The sequence below is a fragment of the Rhinoraja longicauda genome, chromosome 23, assembly GCF_053455715.1.
Source record: "Rhinoraja longicauda isolate Sanriku21f chromosome 23, sRhiLon1.1, whole genome shotgun sequence".
NCBI lineage: Eukaryota > Metazoa > Chordata > Chondrichthyes > Rajiformes > Arhynchobatidae > Rhinoraja > Rhinoraja longicauda.
Genome location: NC_135975.1, coordinates 21,084,484 through 21,105,206, shown reverse-complemented (window position 1 = coordinate 21,105,206; position 20,723 = coordinate 21,084,484). Strand labels below are relative to the sequence as shown.

The following is a 20,723-nucleotide window of genomic DNA, read 5'->3' as shown; positions in this document are numbered from 1 at the left end:
ACTGCTCACCCTATCCACAATAGACCCATTTATCTCCAGTGGCGTGTACGTCCTTGGATGTTTAGCCCTTCTGAAGTCCACAATCAGCTCCTTTGTTTTAGTGACATTCAAGAGGAGGCTATTGTCCTGACACCAGAGTGCCAGATCAGCCACCTCCTCCCGGTAGGCCTTCTCATCGTTGTTGGAGATCTGGCCCACCACCACAGTGTCATCAGCAAACTTGATGATGGAGTTTGAGCTGAACCTGGTCCTACAGTCATGTGTGTACAGGGAGTACAGTAGGGGGCTAAGGACGCAGCCCTGGGGGGATCCTATGTTCAGGGTGAGGGAGCTAGATGTGTGTTCCCCCATCCTGACCACTTGGGGCCTGGCAGTGAGAAAGTCCAGGACCCAGGCACACAGAAGGGTGCTAAGCCCCAGTTCCAGCAGCTTTTCAACCAGTCTGCTGGGGACTATTGTGTTGAATGCTGAACTAAAGTCAATGAACAGCATCCTCACATAGCCCCCCTGGCTGTCCAGATGAGAGAGAGCGGTGTGTAGAACCTGGGAGACCGCATCATCCGTGGACCTGTTCGGACGGTATGCGAACTGTAGCGGGTCCATGTTGCGAGGAAGGAGGGCGCAGATGTGCTTCTTGACTAGCCTCTCCAAGCATTTCATGACAACCGAGGTGAGGGCCACCGGTCGGTAGTCATTTAAACACGCTGGAGAGGCATTCTTTGGCACCGGTACAATGATGGATCTTTTGAAGCATGCAGGGACCACGGACTTGGCCAAGGAGAGGTTGAATATTGTGGTGAGCACTGGAGCAAGCTGAGTAGCACAAGACTTTAGTACTCGCCTCCAGCTTTCCTCGTGTTCACAGGCGTCAGAGCCCACCTCACCTCATGCTCGGACACCGAGAATGAGTGCACATCCCCGGCGGTGGATCCCCCTCCAGCCTCGCTAGCCAGCGCCCCTTCGGTGCTGTTTTTAGACGGCGAGTTGGTGGTGTTACCCGGAGGGGGGCTGGATAGGCTGGGACTCTGTTCCCTAGTAGGTTGATGGGTGATGTTTTAGATGTAGATAAAATTATGAGGGGTGAAGTTAAGATGAATGAGGGGTGAAGTTCAGATGTAAGATGAATGTTCAGTCTTTTTCCCAGGAGTAGATTCTAAAACTAGATGGTATACGTTTAAAGTGAGAGAGAAAAGATTTAAAAGGGAGACATAAAATGCTGAAGTAACTTAGTGGGTCAGGCAGCATCTCTGGAGAAAGTGGACAGGCAACTTTTCGTCCGTCCCGAATCGCAAGGCTTGACCTTTCATCGCCTGGCGCGGCTCGGCCGGGGATCTTCCATCGCCTGGAGGGGGCTTCAATATCGGGAGCCTCAATTGCCTCGAAGCAGCAGTTTGACTGCCTGACCGCGGGAGAAGAAGCAAGGAAGAGATAAGATTTTTTTTTACCTTCCATCACAGTGAGGAGGTCCCTGAAGGAGTGTCACTGTGATGGATGTTTATGTTAAATTTATGTAATTATGTGTTTTGTTTGCTTTTTATTGTTTTGACGGTATGGTAATGACATTTTGTTTATATTTTTTGAATGACAAATCAATTTAATCCTTCAGACTGTATTCCTTACACACACACATGATTGTAAGGCCAAATTTTGCTCTAACTCCATTTGCAAGTTTATAGTGGTCGGATATCGACCAACAATGAGTCGCAGTACAGGAGGAAGCTGGAGAGCTGAACAGCATAGTGTCAAGGCAGCAGCCTTTCTCTCAATGTAGCAAAACAAAGGAGCTAATTATCAGGGGCCGTGGTGTAATTCACATCCCTGCCTGTATTAATGGTGCTGAAGTGGAGATGGTTTAGGGCATCTTGACTTCAAGCTAAATGTAAACTTTGCCTACAATTTGACCTGGCCCTATCACATGAATGTTACAGCTAAGAAAGCACTTCTGCTTCCTCACAGGGTAAGCCTACTTTATCTCTTTTTCTCCTTTCCTGAAGAGTGTTGCTTTGTGATCTGTTGGACATTTTGGTGATTTTGGAAGATCAGAACCATTGCTTTTACTATATCTGAAGCCACTTCCTGCAGAACCTTTGGATGGAGGCCACTATTTACCTTTAGTGGCATCGGTTTGCTTATACTTTTTTGAAAGTAATAGTGATTGCTCCTCATTCTTTGCCCTGAAATTTTTCAATTTTTGGTAATTCTTTTTACCTTCTCTTGCAAAGATTAATGGTAATTATTTAACATTTCAGCCATTTGTTTATTTTCCCTTTTTTAAATTGCCTTATTTGTACCTACTTCTCTCAAAATATGTGTATCTCTGGAGAGACCCAGACTTGGGATGAAATTCATGCCTAACCACTGACATGATGACATTTTCTGGAATTATAATGAAGTAACCAAAGCCTGATTATGTTGGAGGAAGCATGTAGCTGCAGCCGAAGAATAGGATTTAAGAAACCAAGGGCTTGTGATGCAGTGTGCAGCAATGTTTTTAAAATATAAAGATTTTTTGAGATATTAAATGAAGTACTAAATGTGATGAACTGGGGAACACGTCTGAGTAGAGAAGAGGTGGTGTTCTAATGGTTTATAAAATAGGGAGCAGTCCAAGAGGATGGTAAGGAGTGGGATCTGAGGGGTGAAGGCGAGAAGCATTAAGTAAATGGTTAGTGTAAATGGTATACTAACTATGGATGGCAAGCTGAGAGCTGTTGCTTGCAATTCCTGAGCCATGTGGGAACTTAAAGGCACTTTGAATTTTGCTGCACAGGGTGCAGAGAATAGAAATAGTGTGTGACAATTTGGGGTTGAGGAAGGTGGATTGGAAATGCTGTTGTTTTTGATGGTTAGCCACAATTAAGAGAGGCATTGCTGAATCTGATACCAGAAAATGAAATGGGCAAGGTGTCAACAAAAAAACAGGGATCAGAATGAGTTTTGTGCAAGGTTTAAATTAGCAATGGAGAAGAACATGGAAGAATCTAGAGCAGAAGTTTTAATTTGGAAGAGGGTTAACTTTATGAGAATTAGATGCAGTAAAATTAAGTCAAAACCTGTTAGAAATAATTATAGTAGGGCCTTTGAGATATTTGGGGAAAAGATGTTTTAGATGCATTGCACAAGAATTAAAAGGATGCAATTTGAACCTGGGCATTGATGGATGAGGATTGAGGTGGAAAATGAAGAAACATGGAGCATGGGTGTGTGATGCATGTTAGATGAATTGTTCATTTGAGATGGGCACAAAGTGCTGGAGTAACTCAGCGAGTCAGGGAGCATCTCTGGAGCACATTTTCTCTGTTTAGTTTCATTGAAAGTGAAACAATATATGCTTTGAGATTAATTAGCTTCTGGGCTTTCTGGTTATTCTTGTGGAACCAATTCAGATATTTCAATAGACAATAGACAATAGGTGCAGGAGTAGGCCATTCAGCCCTTCGAGCCAGCACCACCATTCAATGCGATCATGGCTGATCACTCTCAATCAGTACCCCGTTCCTGCCTTCTCCCCATACCCCCTCACTCCGCTATCCTTAAGAGCTCTATCCAGCTCTCTCTTGAAAGCATCCAACGAACTGGCCTCCACTGCCTTCTGAGGCAGAGAATTCCACACCTTCACCACTCTCTGACTGAAAAAGTTCTTCCTCATCTCCGTTCTAAATGGCCTACCCCTTATTCTTAAACTGTGGCCCCTTGTTCTGGACTCCCCCAACATTGGGAACATGTTTCCTGCCTCTAATGTGTCCAATCCCCTAATTATCTTATATGTTTCAATAAGATCCCCCCTCATCCTTCTAAATTCCAGTGTATACAAGCCTAATTGCTCCAGCCTTTCAACATACGACAGTCCCGCCATTCCGGGAATTAACCTAGTGAACCTATGCTGCACGCCCTCAATAGCAAGAATATCCTTCCTCAAATTTGGAGACCAAAACTGCACACAGTACTCCAGGTGCGGTCTCACCAGGGCCCGGTACAACTGTAGAAGGACCTCTTTGCTCCTATACTCGACTCCTCTTGTTATGAAGGCCAACATTCCATTGGCTTTCTTCACTGCCTGCTGTACCTGCATGCTTCCTTTCAGTGACTGATGCACTAGGACACCCAGATCTCGTTGAACATCCCCTCTTCCTAACTTGACACCATTCAGATAATAATCTGCCTTTCTATTCTTACTTCCAAAGTGAATAACCTCACACTTATCTACATTAAACTGCATCTGCCATGTATCCGCCCACTCACACAACCTGTCCAAGTCACCCTTCAGCCTTATTGCATCTTCCACACAATTCACACTACCCCCCAGCTTAGTATCATCTGCAAATTTGCTAATGGTACTTTTAATCCCTTCATCTAAGTCATTAATGTATATCGTAAATAGCTGGGGTCCCAGCACCGAACCTTGCGGTACCCCACTGGTCACTGCCTGCCATTCCGAAAGGGACCCATTTATCCCCACTCTTTGCTTTCTGTCTGTACATTTCATGGTAGGAAAGTCAAGGATTTAGGTTGGGGAGTGATTAGGCTGTCTGCAAAGCACTGTCTAGTGAGGGTTTCCTCTGTGGGATCTATGCAACTTCCAATATTGGTTATCTATTTAATGTATTTCTGTTGCTGTCTTTGTTTTGGGACCAGGCTGATAACGATGAAAGCGGATCCAACAGTCATCGTTACATGTCATGATACATATATTCTTGTGGTCCCTCATTTGGCGGATAGCATAATTTAATAGTTGCTAGTGCCTTTATTGAGGTTTTGTGCCAGTCTCTTTTGCAACCTGCTTGGTGTTTTCTCAGACGGATGATTCCATTGGGGCCAACCACCCATGTGTGCTGATGATAGGAGCATTTGATTTTGTAAGAGTGTCGTACAATACAGAAATGGACCTTTGATCACAAAGTTCATGCTGACTTCCTTGCTCATCTGCACTCATCCTATTTGCCCACGTTAGATTTGTGTCCTTCTATGCCTTGCATATTTAAATATCTATCTAAATGCCTCTGAAACATAATAATTGTATCTGGTTGCACCACAGTTTTTGTCAGATCATTCCGGTTATCAGCCGCTCAAAGAAAAAGTTTAGTTTAGAGATACAGCAAGGAAATGGACCCATCAGCCCACCGAGTCCACGCTGCCCACTGATCACACGAACACTGATATTCCACCTTTGCATCCTACGCGCTAGGGGCAATTTACAGAAATCAATTAACCTACAAACTTGCACATCTTTGGAATGTGGGAGGAAACGGGAGCACCCAGAGAAACCCATGTCACTGGAAGAATGTACAAATTGCTCATAGATAGCACCTGTGTTTAGGATTGAACCCCGCTTGCTGGTCCTGTGAGGCAGCAACTCTATCGTTGCGCCACCTTTCTGCAGAAGTTTCTTGTTTCATCCTTTATTATTGTGACTTGGCTTCTATTATTCTGCATTTTAAGTTATGGGATGTCTCATAAACCGCAGCCTTCCTTGGGGAATTTATTTCTAAGAAGACTTGCATCTTCTAGTGGTGACTTTAGTGGAGAGCAAACACAAGGTAAAGAAAATGTACACAAGCTATTTAAAAATAAAACATTTGGTGCCGCATGAATCTGGTTTGGTTTAGTCAAACAAATTATTCTGGAATAATTGACTGAGCCTATTGCATGTGCTACTCTACCAGGTGCTGTCCAGAGAGTGAGTTAAAGCAAATGATAGGTGAAAATAAATAATCAGGCATGATATAGTTTGTTTGACAGTTTCAATGCTGCTGCAGATTTTATAATACTTATTACATGTATTAGTGAGAGTGATGTAATTTTATTTAAGTATTGATCTAGTAATTAATCTCGGATATCAATTCTGAAGTGTGAGATTCTCTGCACAAGCAGACTTAAATAACTTTCAAGTTATGTCTTCCCTTATTAACGTCACCCATTCCTTCTCTCCAGAGATGCTGCCTGACCCGCTGAGTTACTCCACCGTTTTGTGTCTACCCTCGATTTAAACCAGCATCTGCAGTTCTTTCCTCCACATTTTGTCTTCCTTTAATGAAATGTTCAAAGCTCTTTAGATGTTACAAGAATCAGGGTAAACGTAATTGAAATGCTTTCTAAAAGAGTAGAAAGAAAAAGTGTGAAATTCATTAAGTGGTTTCACCTCTTGGTTATGCAGTAACATATTTTGTACAAGACCAGCACTTAATACAAGTTTCTAATAACCTGTTTTATAACATTAATGCCGACCTCATGAAGGTACTTAGTTCATGCTGCTGAGAGGAGTAATATTTCTATATTCGCGTGGTATGTGACCCGATGGGGGTCAAGCCGATTGTGGTGTTCCCATGTGCCTGTTGTCCATGTCATGGTGTTTGAGCTCATGACTTTCGGAAATGCTGCTGAAATAATCTTGAAGAAACATTTTGCACATGTTGTATATAGCAGCCATTTGCACCATTGATATCAAGAATGAATGTTTAGGGTGATGGATGAGATACCAGTTGGATGAGTTACTTTGTCTGGACAATGCCAAGCTGCATGTGTGCTGTTGGAACTCAACTTGGCAAATCAAGTGGGGAATATTTCACATGTTTCTAATTTGTGCACCATAGATGGTGGAAAGGTAATGTTTCAACGCATGTTGCAGATTACCCAATCTTTGAAAAGTGTGAAGGAAATATTTGCATGCTTTCTTCCACATAATTTCCATTTCTTTGCTACCTTTGTTATTGGGGAAGCAAAGGACAGCTTGCATTTGTTTAGCATTGTTTTACTGGAAATTGTAGAACCATACCTTACAACGTGTTGGTGACGTGGAAATAGAGACCAGGGAGAATTGAATAGTGTACTTAAATCCTGTAGTTTAGTTGCATCCATTTAAAATCTGGATTTGCATTTGTTGTATTTATTATTTCTCTCATTGCCATGTGTATGGTCTACTCTGAGCTCCATGTCAATAAGGAATTTCTTTGCACCATGGTGTATATGACAATAAACCAAACTGAATCTAGAGATATTTTAGAAATAAAACTGCATCATTTTGTATTTTAAATTATACTAGATTGATCTCAAAATATAGACTATGAAGACTTCTGGAGAGTGCAGTGGTCAGGATAAGGGTATTGGTGCATCTGATGGGAATAGGACGAAGAAAGCTAGTCCGTGAGAATGAGAATGTGAGCATTGTTTTATGGGAGAAGAATCCAGTATGTAATGGATGGTGTATAGAATGAATTCTTTAATTGGATTGTTAGGAAAATAAAAATAAATGCCTATTAAGTCTACAAAAATATTGGATAAGGTAAGCCATTTGCTTTCCTGAGACATATTTGCACTGATTCTGTCAAATTTCCTTTGCAGTATACAACATGTTTATGGAGCTCAGCATCCTCCATTGGATCCTCTGTTGCATACAAAGTAGGTGTGAATTTTTAAATGCTAATATTTAAAATTTAGAAATACACATATTGCAGAATGGAAGAATTGTACTGCTGGAAACGGTACAAGTAGTTTTGCTATAACACAGTTGTTGCATTTGTAAGAAACCTCGTGTTATAAAAAATGCTAAAGGCAAAAGGGTGAGTGTTGGAGGCTGGAGAATTTCAAATTTGCTGCAGCAAAGTTATTTTTCCTGCAGGATTTTCAGAAATTTCACTTTTGTAACTGCAAGCTAAAAATACTGAAGGCCGTATGTAACATTTGTTTAATTAAGTATCATTTCTTATCGACTCAATGACAAGTATCAAAAGAAGCGACGGCTTGTCGATTTCAATGGCCTCTTGAGGTGAAAAATAGCAGCAGTGTTCTTCGGAGACGATGGTGTTTGTTAACTGTGCAGAAGTTACATGTAAAGAGGTTTTTATTTCCCTAAAACGTTTTAATCCAAGATGACAGTCTTTCTGTTCATTTGCCAAAGTAACTTTTATGTGCTTCTCTAGTTCTCAATTGAAATTTGTTTACAACAGTTTGGCTCGTGTCATGCAAATGGCGTTCCCCAATTAATCCGTTGAGTTGTATCCAATTTGCGCAATAAATCACAGCAGTACAAACATATTTGTTATGATATTAAGTATTTTCATGGCGTAATAAGATAAACTGAAAATGTTGGAAAAACTCAGGCAACAACTTGAACGGAAAATTATTAAGGCTTAAAGGTGTCCAGGATATGCCCTTGGCAAGTAGGATGAAGAGGATATATTTTAGCTTGGAGATACAGCGCGGAAACATGCCCTTCAGCCCACATACTCCGCACCGACCAGTGATTCCCACACACTAACACTATCCTACACTAGGGACAATTTTTGCATTTATACCAAGGTAATTAATCTCCAAACCTGTACGTCTTTGAAGTGTGGGAGGAAGCTGAAGTTCTTGGAGAAAACACATGCAGGTCACAGGGAGAACGTACAAACTCCGTACAGACAAGTACCCATTACCAGGATCAAACCCGGGTCAGCGAGGCTGCTTGAAGTCCACACTTCCTTCATCTGCTCGATCTTCCATTAAAGAAAATCTTTCTTCAGTGTTTGAAAGCATGCACAATAATTTTTCAGCACTTCTAAAAAACATATGGGATAACTATACATTGTCATTCTATTCCTTGAAGGTATTTTGTACCCGTATATCTAAAACAATGTATTTCTTGGTCAACAGCCTGCTCAAATCAAATTCAAAGCTTAATTTAGTTTCAATGAGGGCAAAGAAGATTACTACGTTTCAAGAGTTTGAAAGTATTACAAGTGATGCTTGGGATGTTGGAGATGATGATGGTGACCTTTTGGCTATGGCTACTCAAAATCTGAATACTGATGTTGTCATGGAAACAGCAAATAAAGTAATTCAAAAACACAGCAAGTTACAGGAACAGAAGCAGCCGAACAAACCAACAGAGACATCTGGAGAACAATTGGACAATATGGAGCAAGCAGACAATAGTGTGGAAAACACAGTAAAGTCCAACAGCGGCTCTGAGTTTGATACATCAACAGGTAATTTGAATTCTTAAATGCTACTTATTCAAATTGAAACTTTGTTAAATGGAAGGGAGAAGGTTTATTTAGGTGTTTCTCCAAAAATGCAGGTATTATTTCCTTCAGTAACTTAGTGTATTATGTCATTAGTGGGAAAAATACACATTGAGTAGCTGAACGTGCTGCATCGTTAACTTTTTGTCATAAGAGGCTGAATTCATTTGACTTTTGTTGAACTATTAATTTTTGATTAGATATTCTAATATTGATATTTTGCTTGTCTCTTCTGACTCAACTTCGCATTCTTGTCAGTGTGCTTTATTGGCCATTTTGTTTGCAATAATTATCTTTAATTTGTTTTTTCCCCAAAACTTAAACTATTTGTTAGCCATTAAAAAAATTATATTAGAGATCTTATTACAATAAAGGGAGTCTATCAATTGGGCCAGCGCTGGCATCTGGGGAGCAATTTCATTCATCTGATTGCTCCTTCACAACTTACAACAGTTCTCAGAACTTGTTCTTTTGAATATTTTTTTCACTTTTGTTATGCCACAGAAGGAGGCAAATTTCTGCACTTCTGGTGGAGCAATCCGTAATGCACTGACGTTATTGTCATTCCTATTCATTGAAAGATTGCACTGAAGTATCTAAAATTATACTTGTTCGTCAGGTCTTGAAATCGCATGAATACCATTTCTTCATTTCCTTGTCACCCATTCACTGTCGCATGCTCAACTCCACCCTCATTTTTTTAGCACCCACATAAGGATGAGTGGTTTGTAGGAAACAATTAACTTTCCGACCAGCATGTCTCTGGGATATGGAACTGAAAGACTCACTGGAAGAGTATGCAAAATATACACACGCAGCACCTGAGGTCGGGGTTTTAAAATAAACTCTGGAGCAAAGAGACAGTGGCACTAACTGCTGTGTGACAGTGTAAGTAGCTGGCGCAGATTTAAAGTGAGATTGTTTATAGTTTTTTTATGGTTAGCTATATATTGACTACAGCTTTTCATTGCGATATTACAACCATTCTGAAAATGGCTGTGATGTAATCCAGTAGTTTCGCGCATCATTCCTCGGGCTGGTCATATCCTTCTCTCAGTAACTGCAAGAGTGCTATATGAAATAAATCTCTTTTTATTAAAACAGTTTGTAGTTTATTGATTATTTACTGTGTAAAGCATTTTGCACATTGAGAATGTTTTAGTGACATGTAAGTGGCATGATGCAGCTATACGCATGATAATGTGTGGGAGTTCTTTCCTGCAGGACGGTGGGTGATTCACTTTTTTTAATGGGAGGCCTACCTTTCTACCATTCCCCTGTTTTGATATGGGAAGATTGGCATAAGTTGTAGCAAAAGACAGTAATTACTGGATTGCTTCACTGGCATGTGCCATTATGTACAGAAACAGGATTGTGCAAATAAATTAATTGCTGAAGGGACTACTTTAGAATTCTGGAATATGGGAAGGTACATATTGGAAAGGTTGTATCTCAACAGGGCCAAAGCAAATACCTTAATCAGGATGTTCTTTAACGACTTTTGATGAGTGGTTAAACAATCACAAGGGCGTAATAACCTGAAATTATTTTCATAAGTATGTTTCAAAATTGGATGCAGAATATACAGTGGAGAAAAACAATTGGACAGAGTGCAAAGCATTTAGAAAGTAGTAAAAACAGTCTGGAGAAAGAAGCAAAAACTGTGTGGCTCTTGAGTTTATGTCAAAATATAAATAATTTCAATTAAACATTGAAACTAATTAAAATGAAAAAGACTCTTGGTTGTAAATTTCTCTTCACATGGGGGCTGCCAGTTTGCTTACTGTTGCAACAGGCCCACAGCAGACACCATCTCCCTGGCCCTAAACTCATCTCTGGAACACCTAAACTAGGACTTGTTAGACTTCTATTTATTCATTATAGCACTGCTTTCAACACCATAATCCCATCCACATTCATCTCCTAACTCCTGGATTTAGGAATCAGCAAGCTGTTCTGCTCCTGGATCCTCCACTTTCTGACCCACATCAGTAAGGATGGATGATGACGACATCTCTACAATAATTCTCCTGCAAGGATGTGTTCTTAGTCTAGATAGAGCTCTTAAAGATTGGGGGAGAAGGCAGGAACGGGGTACTGATTGAGAATGATCAGCCATGATCACATTGAATGGCGGTGCTGACCTACTCCTGCACCTATTGTCTATTGTTCCCTACTATAATCCCTACATACTCATGGCTTGGTCCAAATTCTGCTCTAACTCTATAAGTTTGCAGATGATACCTCTTTGGTGGGCCAGAATCACGAACAAAACATCACTGAAGTCTCACCTGTTCAGCACTGCCTTCAATCACTGACCGTCACCTCACCTTCTTTTTCCTTTTCTGTTTGTTTACTTATTTATCTATTTCTTTTCTTTTCTATGTTTTAGTAAACCCTGTAAAGCGTCTTTGAGTGTTTAGAAAAGCGCTATATAAATGTAATGCATTATTATTATTATTAAAGATGAGTACAGGAAGAAGAGAGAGAACTTAATAACATGTGTTGGGGCAATAACCTCGCGCTCAATGTCAGCAAGACATTATCGACTCCAGGAAGTATGGTGGATAACATGCCCCAATCAGCATCAATGGTGTCGAAGTAGAAATAGTTGAGGGCATCAAGTTCCTTGCTGTTAATATTACCAACAATCTGTCATGGACCAACCACATTGATGCGACAGCCAAGAAGACACCTTTATTTCATTAGGACACTGAGGAAATTCAGCATATCTCCAATGACTCTTGCAAACCTCTACAGGTGCACCATTAAAAACATACTTCTCTGATTGCATCACAGCTTGGTTTGGGAACAGCTCTGCACAAGACCGCAAGAAATTGCAATGTTGCAGGTGCAGCCCAGTTGATCTCACAGACCAGACATTTCGCCATTGACTCCATCTATACTTAATGCTGCCTCGGAAAAGCAGCTAACATAATCAAAGCCTTGTCCCACCTTGGTCATTCCTTCTCCTTGCTCCCTTCCGGCAAAAGGTACTGAAGCTTGAAAGCATGCACTACCAGTCCTGGAATACTGTGTACATCTCAGGAAATATATGGTAGTATTGGAACAAAAGCCATTAACTGGTTAATTGATGGAATGAGGGAATTGGCTTATCAAGGTGGGTTAAAAGATTGGGGATGTATTCTTTGAAGTTTTGGGCCATCTTAACAGGGAAGCTGCTGAGATGTTTTCATCAGTGAGTGAATCTCGAATCGGGGAACAGTTGCAAGATGAGAGCTGGCCATTTGAAACTAAGGTACATAAATGTTGTCTCACAGATGGAAGTGAATGTCTGGAATTCTTTGCCACAAGGTTGTGGAGGGTAGCTGATTAAAAGCATTGAGTGGAGGGGGATGGATTTTTTGAAAGATTGGGAGATTTGGCAGATGTGGCACAGAGTTGGATCCTATGGAAGATTGGCGATGATCATGGTGAAGATAGACAGTGCTGGAGTAACTCAACAGGTCAGGCAGCATCTCTGGAGTAAAATGATGGGTGATGTTTTGGGTCAGGGCTCTTCTTCAGGCTGGGATACAATATAATGATCAAGTTAAATGGTGAAGTTAGACACAAAATGCTGGAGTAACTCAGCGGGGCAGGCAGCATCTCTGCAGAGAAGTAATGGGCGATGTTTTGGGTCGAGACCCTTCAGACTCGACCTGAAATGTTGCCCATTCTTTCTCCAGAGATGCTGCCTGTTCTGTTGAGTTACTCCAGCATTTTGCATCTATCTTCAGTTTAAACCAGCATCTGCAGTTCCTTCATAACCATGTTGAATAATGAGGCAGGTTTGAAATGCCAGGTGGCACACGTCTCCTATTTTCTCGTGGAGGCAAAAATCTGAAAATGCGCAGTGTACTCGTATGAGGAGGTGAGCTCTAACCTGTTATGGTATCTCTGTACCGTCTCTCCCTGTCCATTGAAGTAAACTGCAAATATCTGTGTGGAAGTTTGACACTTGTTCAATTCATGCTTAGTTGTACCACTGATCTGAACTTCCTGAGTTGTATGGGGAAGTGACAGCTGACTTTAAGCTGGAATGGATTTTTTTTCCCCATCCCCCCACACTTTAAACTGGTTAAAGTCAACTGCCATTTCCCTGTCTCTGTCAACTCGGGTGCATTAAATGAGATTTTTTTTTGTTGTCAAAATATATCTGCTTAGGTGCAATTAAACATTATAATATACCACTTTTGTACGCCTTCCAAATGGGACCAGTAAAGCAACAGAAGCTAGGTTTGAGAGGTTAAGTGATTCATAATGAAATTGTCTGACCTTGCAGTTTTCTGGCCTATGAATTCAATATTGTACTTTTATCAAATGATGTGGTGCTATTCTTTAGGGTTATGGCTTTGCAGTGGTGTAAGAGTATGAGGACAGATGTCAGTGTACAAATGGCATGGCAGTTTGTGATAGGTGACGGAGTGCTCAAGGTCAAGCATAAGAACTGAACGAAGATGTTCTTTGATGTGCCTGCAATCCATGTGTGTTCTTCCCTTAAATTTGTTTGGTTTTCTTTTTATGCCTATTGGATCAGATTGCATTGTGGGCAGTAAATATAGTAAATTGAAAGAGGTTCATTGCTAGTTGTTTTGGAAAAGATTATTTCAGCTGGCCGAGGATCTGAGGGCAGACATTTCATTTCTTATGGTTGGACGGAATGTGCCATGGGGAAAGGTAATGCTGACTGAGAAATAGCTTGTAACGGGAACAGGCCATTTGGAATGTTGAGTGGCGGTGGGGGGGGAGTGGTTGATGTACTCGGTGGTGGCATATGGCAAAAGGAAAACTGAACTTTGAGTTTGATGGAATAGAAGATGAGAAAAGGCAACCCTATCGTGTTATCACCTGCAAAGATGGATAAAGGGTGGGTATAGAAGTCCAGGGAAGTAGTGGACATTTTAATTTCCTTATCGCCACCTCAAAAGAGGTGATCCTCAGTTGAATAGGTAAAAATGGATGAATTGGGAGGTAGGCAGCATTGTTGGAGCAAATGCAGCACTGTAGAAAACAAACCTGAGTCAAGATGAAGGTAAAAGTTCTTTTGTGTGACAATTGGGTCAGTTTTGGAATGCAGCACCAGACCAATTTAAATACAACTTAAAAGGGAATTCAGTAAATTATTAAAATAAATGCAAGGATATTGGAAAGACTGCTTCGCAGATTGCTGTTTTGAAAGAGCCATAGCAAGCTGAATGACTTGTATTGTGAGGATACTTCATACAATTCCTTTGTTGACCTTTGTCAATCTCATGAAAGCTTTTGCCACTGTTTGTCATGAGGACCTATGGAAGATCATGGGGCTGCCCCCAAAAAATTATGACTTGTTCAAAATCTCCAAACCCATTCCTGGTCACCAATAGTGTGAATTGACGCTGTGTCCATGCTCCCACCACTCTGATGCACTAATCAAGAAGATAGAATCAACCTTAGATGCAAGACTGACTGTGCTGTTTCTATCCAAGGAAATTCTCAGCCAAAACCAAAGTACAATAAACCAGTTTAAGGTATGCACTCAATACAAGCACATAAGTCAATTTGCAGGAAAACCTTGAAAACAAATTGCGTGTAGCAACTTTGGCCGTGGTATGAGAAACAAATAAAACTTTCTTGAATGAGAGATGAGCAACAACAATTATACCTGCATTGGCAAAGCGTGCAAAGCAAAGCACTGGAAGAGCAGGAAATCCCTGACAGAGGCTTCTGTATTGCCATGTTAAACAGCAAATACTGTTCTAGAAATTGCTGCTTTCACAGCATAAATGTAGCATATGCCAACAGCTTCATTGTAATTCCAACTGTTAAATTCTGTTATATTTGTTCTGTAACCTTATTAACTTGGCAAATGGCAAAGTACATACAATATAATTCCAGGGGCTTTTTCAAATGTGCCTGCAACAAACAAATTGGACCAAAACTCCAATAACTTGTCTGTTTGTGCATGACAATGTGCTCAATCAACCTTTGAAGAATTTAACAAACGAGAAGGATGGCCTAGTAACAGCATTTATCATAGCAGATCATAAGTGGATCTGCTTGGATTTATGTGCAAGAAATTGGAGTTAATTTTACGTTTTATATTAGGAATTTATATTGTATTAATTTTCAGTGCAGCATTTCTGATGGTATTAATACATTTTTTGGAATTTGCAGATTTAAATCATCTTGAGAAGACCCTGTCACAGAGGCAGCTGTCCGTCTCTCCTACATCGCCAACTCTATCGGCAGCAGGAATTGCAGACCAGAATTCCTCAGATGGGCCTCTAATGTCGGAAAGAGAAATGACTCGTTTAGAAAAATTCAGGCAGCTGTTGGCAGGTCCAAATACTGATTTAGGTAAGCTTTAACTCAAATAAAGTTAAGCCATCTTCTGATGATGGATAATGATCCTATCCTATGTTAAGATGAGATGTGGCCATGTAATCTACCTCTTATTTCAGGGAGGGCATTCATTCCTTTATCCTCTACCTATTTTGTTTAACATGAGCAAAAGAAACCGGAGTCATTGGAATCAAATAAAAAATGATGGATGTCTAAAGAGTTTTATGTAGAGATAAAAGAGTGTAGCTGGAAGACAAAACAAGTTGCTGGTGGAAGTTGGTGTGTCAAGCAATGTTTGTCATGATGGAGGGTCTCGACCCAAAATGTTTACATAGATCTTTTGCATCCAGGTGCTGCTTGATATACTGAGTTCCTACAGCATGTTTTTTTTTTGTCGTCAATCTGGTGACCAGCAACCACTAGAACAAAAATAGTCATACTGATAGAATCTGGCAAAAGAAAGATTTGAGAATTACTCTTAATTGTTCCCTTAAACGTATTGGTCAACTTGAATCAGTAAGCCAAATCTTGATTTATGTCAGGAAAAATGTTGTAGATCCCAACTATATTTTAATACTTGATTTGTGGTAAACTTGTTGTATGCTTTAGTGCCTTAACAACCTTGTTCATAGATTTGTTGCGTTTTAAGAAATTACCAATGAGAAGTTATTTGCTACTATTATGCACAAAAAATGTGCACACTTACTAAGGCTGTCCATAACTATAAATTGAGAAAAATCAAATTTAAATCTTAATGTTAAAGCTGGACATTTGAATAATTCAACAATACATAAAACACCAGACTAACTCTGGATCATGCAGCATTTGTGGAGGGAATGGAAAGGTGACATTTTGGGTCAGCCCACTTCATTGATTTGCTTAAGATTTCAGTGTCTGCAATTCCTTGTACCTCCATTTGAATGATTCACTTTTTAACATTTTGCAGGTGAATTAAATAACTTTCTTGGAGAAATATTCTAATTTCATAAAATTGATGTTTAGAGTTTAAAACATTAGACTTTATCTTATGGCATAAGTCCACTGAGGTCCTCAGCCTTGCCTCTCAGTGTGTAGGTCATGAAGGGAATAGATAGGGCAAAATGTACAATCTTTTACTCAAAGTAGGGGAATCAAGAACGAGAGGACTAAAGTTTAAGGTGAGAGGGAAAAGAATAGGGACCTGAGGAGCAGCTTTTTCATACAAAGGGTGGTAGGTATAAGGAACGAGCTGCTCGAGGAGGTAGTTGAGGTAGGGACAATTGCAACGTTTAAGAAATAATGAGACGGGTACATTGATTGGAAAAGTTTAGAAGGATATGGGCCAAACAAAGGCAGGTGGGACTAGTGTAGATGGAGCATCTTGGTCAGCGTGGGCATGTTGGGTCGAAGGACCTGTTTTCATGCTGAATGACTCTTGACATTATATTAACATTTGTTGCTTAATTTCTCTTTGGGCTAGGTTAAGATCAGACTGCACATGATGAGTATGAGGAATCTCAACATGTTATCACAAAATATATCACTGGCTGAATTTTGTACATGAAGTTTACCAATTGTAAATGTTCACTGCTGTTTGCCATCGCTTTCACTGTAATTCTATCAGTGATAATCTTAAAGGGTACAAGAAGTATGCAGGGTCTTGTTGTGACTGTAGATTTCCTCCTACTCAAATGAGCTTTTGGGATAATAGGCTATCCTATTAGCTATTGGCTGATGGATACTTGAAGCTGTATTAAAGATTTTGGCAGGGCACTTATAGTAAAGATAATTGGGCAATGTTTTTGTGAAGGGTTGTGGTCATGTTTATCGTCATTGGAGTTCTTTTGAATAGTTAACAGTACAATGGGAAATCAGCGGATGTACTAAAATCCCCAGAAGGCATATGAAAAGCTGTCACATAGAAGAATATTGCAAGAAATACAAGCTTGTGGTGTTGAAGGTAGCATTGGCATGGGTAAAAGATTAGCTGGGTGACTAACAGGAAACAGAATTGGCATAAATGGGTCATGGGTTTTTTCCCTGGTGGCAAGGTATGAGGACTGGTATGCAACTTGCACAAAATGTTGGGTAGTTAAGATGTGGCTATTAAATTTGCTGAATACATAAATGGATAAGGTGTTGTGCAAAGGATACAAGAAAGGCATAAAGGAATATAGACCAAGTGTGAGTAAAGATGTAAAAGGAATATAATGTGGAGAAAATGTAGTGTGGTCCATTTGGGCAGCAAAATATGTTGAGGCTGCAGAAACATCTGGGTGGTGTTATTCTTGAAGGGCAGAGTCGACTTGCTGGGCCTCGTAGCCTCCCAATTCCTTTGTTGGTATTCTGCATTAGACGTTAGGTGTGTAGAAGCTTAATGAACTCCATGTTTTGAGAGGTCCTGGACTAATTGGATACCTTGTAAAATCCCCAGAAAAAATTAGCTAGGCATCTGTTTCTTTGTGCCATTCATATGGATAAATCAACTTAACCAGAGTAGAGCCCTTCTGCACTTTTAAAGTCGTTGAACAACTGGGGAAGCTACAGGTCAGTTGGTAAGTTTAAAACAATTCAGATGTGAGATTTCACCAGTTTAGTATGACACTTAAAAACCTGAAGACTTGTTCATCCAAATTCAGTTGCAAAATATGTCCTCTTAATTTTGTGATTTTAAAATCAAATTCATGTTTTCAAATGTAAAGCCAGGTTTAAGATTCTGTTCTGCTTTGGTTCAGAACAGAAGTGACATGATGAAACATAGCTTGTTTATTTTGTGCTTTTTAGAATGAATATATGCTTCAATGGTTGCCTAATTTGGTTCTCTGTTGAATATGGCAGGCTGTTTTGGTAGACTGGACAAGAACTGTAGATGTTCTTGAATTGCTGCTTGTTTGGCCGGTGACAGGGGTGTTGTGGTCATGTCGCCGAATTAAGCCGCATTTCGAAGATGAACTAAATTCACAATGGCAATCTTGGTTCTGCAGGAAGAGGCATAAATGTTCATTTTCAAAAATAAAACACATGGGCGTTCAATGCCATTCAATTAACAGAGGGAGCGGTGAGGTGGAAGGGGAGTTGTGGGTTCAGATATTTTAAGCATTGAGAATTGATAAGAAAATCCCCGATTGTGAGAGTAGGGAGAATGGTGCACTTTGAGAAAGTGGACAGATGGAGATATACGAGCAGCCTTGAAAGCGAACGGAAAGGGCAAAAGCTGGGTGAACACGAGGCAGTTAAAAGGGGGGGGGGGGGAAAGATGTGAAATAGCAAACAAAAATGGGGTGATGCACAAGACAGCAGTAGGTTTATTTGTATTTTTCTTTTTAAGGTAGGTTCATAGATTAAACATATCTGAAAGTATTTAAATGTTTTATTTCGTATGTGCTATGTCAAGTTTAAGTGACTAGGTACTCCACGTGTACACAAACATATGTTGGGGATGGATCTGTAGTTATTCTGGTATAAATGCAACCTGTAGACCAGTGTACTTGCGAACAGCCATTTGTGGATTGTATCTACTTCTTGAGAAACTTTTAGTCTTCAGTTGCAGAAATGCAATTGGATATTCAGTTACCTGGACACATGTTACCTGGATATGTTACCTTGACAACCTGGAGACAGATATATTGAATTGAATTAAATTATGCACGTTTGCTTTTGAAAAGACTAAATTGGAGCTTTAATTTTTTTTTATTCCCCATCTATTCTAGTACCCTTTTTTAAAGAGCTATATATTCATGCTTGAGTGCAAGTGTACGTTAGAATGAAAAATTGTACAGAAGGAAAAATTAAGATAATTGACCATTCAACTTATTTACCAACCTTTTTAACCATTTATGGAACACTCTTTTTTTTGTCATGGACTTCCATGCTGGGGAAGGGGTGGAATGCATTCTGTGAAACGAAGTGAGCCCCCTAAATACAATTTTACAACACGCACCTTTCAATCTAATATCTACTCTTCCATAAAGAGTCCTCATCTTGTCCTTGTCATGCCACCGCTTTGAATTCTGCAGCCCTTCCCCACAGCACTCGAGAAACTCCAGGTAAAGCAGCATCTGTGGAAGGATGGGTACACATGATGTTTCAAGAAAGGACCCTTCCTCACTCTGATGTAGTAGTATAGAGATTGCTGTTTGAAAGAGCGAGTTATGGGTTGGGGCAAGAAACTCGCAAGTGATATCTTGGTGCATCCAGGAGAGGTTGATTGACAGATGGGTCGGGTCGAGAGAAAGTTGAAGAGAATAACAAAAACGAGAAGATGAAGAATGGGTGCAAATGGTAGAAACGGATAGGTGGGGAGTGAAATCTCAAGCTGGAGGGAGGGTGCGTAGTAGGTAATGGGGGCACGGAGAAAAGTGGGGAACCCAGCAGAGGAGGGGTGGGAGATTAGCATTTGTGGAAGGGGAAAGGAACTGCTGCCAGGGTGGGGCGAGTGGAAAGTAACATGTGCAAGCAGGGAGAGGGGCAGATGAGAAAGGAGGGGGGGGGGGGGAGAATATTAATGTTCAAAGTTGCCAATGTGGAATATGAACTGCTGTTTTAGTAGATGTGCCACTAAATGAGATAGATTGAAAACTGGTCTAGCAGCTCAAACTTTACAAAGAATTCAGTCCCCAGCTCTACTTCCTCCACGCATATAACATATACCCATGTGATCAAGCAGGTTTAGGTTTATTGTTGTCTTGTGTACTGAGATACAGTGAACAGCTTTGTTTTGGATGTTCTCTAACTTTTAACCTCGTAACCAATAGTCTTTCAATCTATTCATATCAAGCCAAGATGCTAGCTAACCAGGGTCAGCATCGTCCACATCTGCAGCCAATAGATCAGGTCAAACTTTTGGAGTCTTGCCACATCTACCCGTGAATAGTAGACCATTAAACAGTTGATGGTGTGAGGTAGCTCCATGCACATATCCCTGGTGAAGGTAGAGTGTAATGTATAAGTGCCAAATAAATCTGGAGGCTGTTCTCAAACCCCTCACCGTTTGCAACGATGTATCTACTGTCAAATTGTGGGCCCCAGCAAGGTAGTATATTAGAAAACTAAAACTTTAGGAACTCAAACTTGAGAAATTATTTTTGTTTTTCCTTGAGATTATTCAGATTATTATGTGTGGAAAGATTTACTGTCTGACCTTTATTTGATGATGCCTCAGCATTTTTGCTTAAAGTAAATTTGAATTGTCTTCACTCAAAGTCTTGAAGGTTAATCTTTTACTGCATCCTTTAATACACTTGGGTGCTGTTACTCGCAGGGTCATCACTTTTGTTCCCCAGTTTTTTCCCCTCATGACATTTGTTCAAGTGGAGAACTAACTGATCTGTGTCATTAAATCTGTCTCCTCCATCTGCACGACATTGATGTAGCCTGAGGTTTTTTTAACAATGCGATATACTAAAAATCAATGCATCT

General features: G+C 40.3%; 1 protein-coding gene across 4 annotated transcripts in view; it reads left to right on the top strand.

The window, feature by feature from the left end:
* tbc1d22a (TBC1 domain family, member 22a) overlaps positions 1–20,723 on the top strand; it is a 171,369-nt gene that overhangs the window by 2,167 nt on the left and 148,479 nt on the right. For 3 of the 4 annotated variants that reach the window (XM_078419807.1, XM_078419806.1, XM_078419803.1), the window contains exons 2-4: positions 7,339–7,395; positions 8,632–8,966; positions 15,159–15,341. In XM_078419807.1, the coding sequence (XP_078275933.1) occupies positions 7,339–7,395; positions 8,632–8,966; positions 15,159–15,341 (575 nt within the window). The remainder of the gene's footprint in view (positions 1–7,338; positions 7,396–8,631; positions 8,967–15,158; positions 15,342–20,723) is intronic. The other variant, XM_078419804.1, reaches the window with a different exon arrangement.